The sequence below is a fragment of the Dromaius novaehollandiae genome, chromosome 9 (genome assembly GCF_036370855.1).
Source record: "Dromaius novaehollandiae isolate bDroNov1 chromosome 9, bDroNov1.hap1, whole genome shotgun sequence".
In the NCBI taxonomy this organism is placed as follows: domain Eukaryota; kingdom Metazoa; phylum Chordata; class Aves; order Casuariiformes; family Dromaiidae; genus Dromaius; species Dromaius novaehollandiae.
The window spans coordinates 25,436,838-25,442,837 of NC_088106.1; the positions used below are offsets into that span (position 1 = coordinate 25,436,838).

The 6,000-nt window shown below is 45.2% G+C and overlaps 1 protein-coding gene across 1 annotated transcript; it reads right to left on the bottom strand.

Moving 5' to 3' along the window:
• Window positions 1–594: 594 nt before the first annotated feature.
• On the bottom strand, window positions 595–5,737 carry LOC112988934 (G-protein coupled receptor 35-like). Its single transcript, XM_026109780.2, has 2 exons — window positions 5,577–5,737; window positions 595–1,911 (listed from the first exon to the last, which is right to left on the bottom strand). The coding sequence occupies exon 2, from the start codon at window positions 1,878–1,880 to the stop codon at window positions 861–863; it is 1,020 nt and encodes a 339-aa protein (XP_025965565.2). The 5' UTR covers window positions 1,881–1,911; window positions 5,577–5,737; the 3' UTR covers window positions 595–860.
• Between the last annotated feature and the right edge of the window lie 263 nt (window positions 5,738–6,000).

Sequence of the window (6,000 nt, forward strand, 5' to 3'; positions counted from 1 at the left end):
AGTTTTCCTTCACACAGTTGTTCTTGAAATATTTTAAAACATTGTTTCATTTTTACAAGCTTCTAATGTTTGAAACAGGTGTTTTCTGCTGGATCACTATCTTCTCGTGGGCATGCACCTAGATAGTAACTGGGCCTCTCAGATTCTTCCTCTCCTGACAGTATGGTATCTTTGTCTGCTTGCTGTGCTCCAAAGTAATCAAAATATTTTAAGTAATGACCTATTCCTGTTTACCGTCACTAAGGTTTCTTACGGGAAAGGTCATCCAACGTCTTCATGTTCTGCCTTCTAAGGAGCCAATGTTTAATGAAGGCTCTAAAAATGTCCCTGAGTGTGCCCCTCTGTGGCACTGGAGAAGCCTTGCTTTCATCTCAAAGGTGTTGCTTCACATCTGTCTGTCCAGCTGACTTGAAGGGCAAGAGGAGTCAGGAGAGCCTAGGCTGTTTTGTAGGCTGGTGTACTCAGTAATACGCTGGTACCATGTGAAACCATCCCCACTGCCTCCCCCCACCCCAAGGAAGATGATAAAAGGAAGCTGAGTTAGTTTAATACTGCAAACAATCTGAAATACACAATGAGGTAAAACATGATATGTTGTAATATGGGTTGACATTAAGGGCCAGTGGACTGGTTACAAAATGAAATACAATAGGGAGATACACTCAAGTGACCTGTCTTCCTATAGGAGTAAAGTGTGGAAGGGAAGGGAGACATGTTAATGAACAGAGATTACATGCCTGCTTTTACACATCTGTAGATAACAACTCACTTCTTTAATAGAAATATAGAATATAGTGTAGAACTCGGTTAGTAGTGAGATAACCCAACAAAGCTCTCCCTGGAGAAAGAGAGAGTAATAGTTATCCCAGTGACACTGAAGCTGTATCTTGTCTTGACATTGCATGGTGGGTGTTTTGTTTGTGTGGTTTTTTCTTATCTTCCTTTAGCAAGTCTGTATCTGAGAAGTGTGGATTTGATTTGTTTTTGTCAGTGCTGGGTTTGGACAGAAGGGCCTCTTGGAATTCCTTGGTCACAAAATAATAGCAAATGCTATCCAGGCAGCAGTTAGATGTGGCAATGCACCTCGTCACAGAAGACAAGTTCCTCATAACCCGAATCACGGAACAGGTAACCCCAATGCTTTCCATTATGAACCTGGTAAGTACCCCAAGGTAGGCTGGGAGAAAACATATTAAAAATACAGCCATATTTGTATAAATAATATAAATAGCTTTGTGGATTAATTTCTCCTCCAGCGAACTTGTGTTCAGCCTTCTCTTCAAGTTCCTGATGATTGCAATGGAACAAAAGGTCAAGGTGGCTAATGGAAGAGTAAAAACAAAGAAAAGTGAAAGCAGGGTCAAAATAGTTGGTGTGGCACTATCCTTCTGAAAGCAGAACGTGGCCTGTCTCTGCTGAAGTTGTAAGGCGGTGCTGATTATCACAGCGACCCAAAGAAGTCCACAGAGAAGTGCAGCCTTCAATGGAGACCTGAAGGCCTTAGCTTTCAGGGGGTGCTTTATAGCAATGTATCGATCGAGAGAAATAAATGAAATGATGTAGATGCTTACTACCATGTTGATAATATACATTGCCTCTGTAAACTGGCAGAGTTCATCTCGGACTGACTTATTCCAGAGTAAATAGGCCATGAATGGCAAGGTGCAGATAATGGAGCAATCTGCAAAGACTAAATTGATTACGTACACCCTGGTTTCTGTCCACTTCTTTACTTTGTAGAAGAACACCCACAGGGCAAGGGCATTAAATATTGCTCCAAAAAAGAAAATGATGACATAAAGAGTAAATTCAAGGAGATAAACGTGGTAGTAGAGCTCTAAACTTGTGAGACTGCAGTTGCTAGATGCATTCGTTGTCATGATGTGTGGATGCTGTGTGATGTTCTGAGACCTGAAATGGGAAAAGACATGGTAAGACTTTGCTCCTACTTCTCAATAGCTGCAGGACTCCTTATAAAAAGGTGTGTAAATGAAACTTTACTCTGTTCTAAATGTGAACTTGACTCTACAAAGACGGCTTTTGCAGTCAGCCTGTAATTGGGATGCATCAAACTCTAAACTGAGCTTATATTATTGTAAATATTTTAGGGTGCAATAGTACATAGCAGGGACTCTCTATTTAATAGAGGAGCCTTGAATGGAGAGGTGGGGCAATAGCACTCGTGGGAGGGATTCCTGTGCTACAATCACCAAAGATAGTCAGGGTATTTTCTGGCAATGTGAACACTAACTCCTTAAGTCAGTCTCTGCCAGTTAGGGAAAATGAGCTCAATTTTGAGCTAGGCAAGAATTTTAGTGACTAAAAGCCCAGCACAATCAATGAGCAAAACCTCTGATGCTAGTGATGGCTTGGGAGATAGGGGGGTAGGTCCATGCAGGGTTGTGAGGGCATAGTAGATGTTACTTGGCAGACATCCTGATGCTGACGCTAGCTGGGTATGTTGGAGTCTTTGGGATGCCTTGGGGACCTGCTTCAAGCTGAGGAAAATGGACCTGAGCCTGAATTCCTGCAGCCTGTTGGCATACTCAAAATCCAGAGTAAGGGTGTGAATAAGAGGTGTGCTGCTCTCCACCCTTGTGTGTGTGCGTAACTGATTTTTAGGCCCACTATTCTAGGACAGAGTAAAAGCTTGTAGGTGTAAAGCAGAAAGACAAGCCTGACAAAAGGAAAACCTGTGCAAAACAAGAGCTGAAGCTAAGGGCTGCTCTAGATGGTTCCTGCTCAAAGTAGGCATCCTGCCACCCTGTGAAACCTTAGAAGTAGGTACTGAGCCTCTGTGGCACTAGCTACTGGTGTTTCACAAGAGTATTGGCTGTGTGAAGGGTAAAAACTAGTTAAAACTAATTAAACTAATTAAAATGAGCCTTTAAAAGGCTGCATCCTGTGGAAAGCAGCTTTATGTAATGTGTGTGTGGGAGAGTTCTCTGAAGTGATGATTCTGTACCTGTACCACTGAATTTTGGAAAGAATTTTGTAACTTCTTAATTTAGAATAATTTACCACTCTAACGCAGTAAAGTGGTGAAGAATCTAGTAAAATCCTACAGCTTTCAGAAATGTAGGGGGGATACCATACCAGAACAAATCTAGTAAAGCACTTATCTGCCTCTACAAACATGTGGATCTTGTAGTCAGAAGATGAGTGAACTACACAAGAAATAAAATTTTTGTTCTGAAGTAACTGATAAACATATGAATAACTTTATTTATGAGGGAGGAGGTGGGGAATGCAAGTGTCGTGTTAGTGATCTGTTCATGCTCAAAGCTCCTGTGTAGAGCCCCTGTCTGACTCTTGTGCCCACAGGACTAGACTTTCTCAGCAGAGGTTTACTGCTTGCCTCCCTTGAGGAGGCTGATATCACCTGGATCTCCGGTACGGAAAAACCTCTAATGACAGTAAGTAGCAGCAGGAAAATCCCTTCATCAACGGATGGGACTGCCGTGTTGTGGTATACTCTCTAATTGCATGTAGGGCAGACGTCTCTGCTGGTGAGGTGGCTCTGGCAGCCCCTGCTCTGCAATGCCAGCAGCACCCATGGCGTGCAAGTATGGGGCAGGCAAAGCATGCCGGTGTACTCAGCGGTGCAGCACAGGTCTCTGCTCTGGCTGATGCCAGCTTTGGGGCTGGAGGCATGGCCCAAATCCAGCAGCAGTGATCTGCCTGGTGCTGGGGCTCTGCCTGCAGCTCGGAGCTTGCAAGTGCTTCAGGGCACCAGGCAGGTCAAAGACGGGGGAGAGGAAATGAGTGGAGGATTTTAAAGCAGGCCAAAATGCAAATAGGATATGGCTAAGCCCTAAACATCTTCACATAGATGCTGTTTGATAAGCTAGTATATCCTGTGGCTGCTGTACATGCTGAATGTGGGGCAGATGAGATGGCTGCAGAGGGGCTAGGCAGCAAAGTTACAAGTATGAGAAAAGGATGGCAGATGGCTATAAAACAGCATCTCACTGCTTCTGGAGGAATGGGAGCAGACAGGAGCTTGAAGGGCAAGGTCCCCAGTACTGTGGAACATGTCCTTTCCCCTGCCATTGACTGAGGAAAGCTGATGAGCTGTCCCTCACCATGGGAAGCTGGAGCCTGCCAGCTGCTTAGGGAGGTCAGGACTATGCTTGTTTTCCTCCAGCAACTCAAGAGGTAGCAAGCTCCTTCCAGACCTTTAAAAGGGAGCTTGGAGGAAGGGAAGTGAGATAGAGGCTGAAGAGATGGCTTGGTGCTATAGCATCGTGGTAGCAAATAACCCCTGTGTTTCCCAGCAGGATGGCCATGGGGGAATCTGTCTGCATCTGCACCCGCGTAGAGGGATGTGTGCAGCCCTGCCGAAGGGAGAGCCTTGCCTGTGAAATACTCCTGCCTTGGAGGGAGTTCCTCGGAGGTGAGCAGGTACCAGAGGAGCAAAGGGGGAGTGTGATGGAAGAAATGGCCCAGGACAGCACAGGAGCCAAGGTGGTTTGTCAGGTGAGTCAGAAGGGACCTGGAGCCAAGTAAAGGGAGACAAAGATGAAACACAGGAAGGGAAGGAAAGAGTGCAGCATGTCATCTTCTGTGCCACTGCCCTTGTGGGAGAAGGGGATATAAACACAACTGCCTCCAGGACAGCAATGTGAATTTGACCAGCCTTCCTTATCAGCTGGATGGGTAGTTGTCAGCAGAGACTTCAAATTTCTCTACAGCAGTGAGTAGACTTGGACAGGGCAGTAATTCAGAGGGGTGTTGTTCCCTGCTCTGGTGAGGAGTATGGTAGCCTTACAGCTGACAGTCTGGACTTTAAACTAACATCTCTCCTCTCTGGTTAGGCTCCAGGTGGCAGGTAGAACTGGGAGAGAAGCATGTCCAGACAGAGCGGATGGATAAGCTACTTCTGTAGAGGGAGAGCACTTAGGTGAGAGCTTAGCCACAGCGCTGAAATCGGGGTCTTCTCTCTGCTTCCAGGTAGCATAGTTATCTGTCTGGAAACTGCCTGATCTAACCTTCCTGCTGTTCACTGCCTTTAATGGCAAGTGGCAACTCTTTCAAACACAATGTCCTAAAGCAAAGCAATTTTTTTTCCTAACTCTTATTTTTCAGGATTATCAACCACTGCATCTGTTGAATATTCAAGGATTGGGCATGAGACTTCTAATAGTGATGGAAGAACATGCTGAAATCTGTAGTTTGCTGTCCAAGAATAACCCTGCAAATAAACCTTAACTCTGTACTCCAACTCTAGTCAGAGTATATGCATGGAGCAGTTAGCAAAAATGCTTGCAGTAGGCAAGAAAGGCTTTATTGTACTCTGGAAGCTTCTGTTTAATTTAAAATATTTTTGCTGCCTCCTCCCAAGACAGAAAAATTGGTCCCTTCTTTTCCCACCCCCTTCCCTCAGTGACTGACCAACTGCTTGTGAAAAGCCCCAATAGGCCTAAGAAAAGGAAGAGGTAGAGCTGAAAGGTAAGTCAAACTAAGGAAAACAGTAATGTAGGCACCCCACAGAATTTCTTTAAAAGACAGTAAAAAGGAACAGTAAGGGTTAACTTAGACAAAAACAGAACCTTCTGGAATTGCTCATTTCTCACCTTGGGGTTAACTTGGTTTCCAGCTCACAGTTATTGTTAGGAAGTAATATGCTGTGTCCTTCCAGATAAGGTGTCCAGAGAATGCCTTGGAGTAAGAGCAGCGGCTGAACGGTTCGGAGGTGATGAACTAATGAATGGAACTCTGCATCACTGGTCCTGCCGGCTTAAAGAAACGAGATGTCTAAGCCTCCTCTATCTGGTTCCAGGAGTCGGGCAGATGAGACATCTATCTGAGCAGTAACCTGTGGTTAGCAAGTGAGAATGAAACAAAGTGAGGTTACCTGTTGGTTTAATGCCACAACATCAGTAGTGGATCCCACTGAAGGCAGGGCATCCAGGGAGCGTGTGGCCTCATATCCCAGTCAGGAGGAGCAGGGGAACTTGGTGACAGAGCTTGTGTGGCTGGAGGAAGGGCGTGGGGTGC

Coding starts and splice junctions, on each gene's coding strand:
- LOC112988934 (XM_026109780.2), bottom strand. CDS start 1,880: ATGACAACGAATGCATCTAGCAACTGCAGTCTCACAAGTTTAGAGCTC.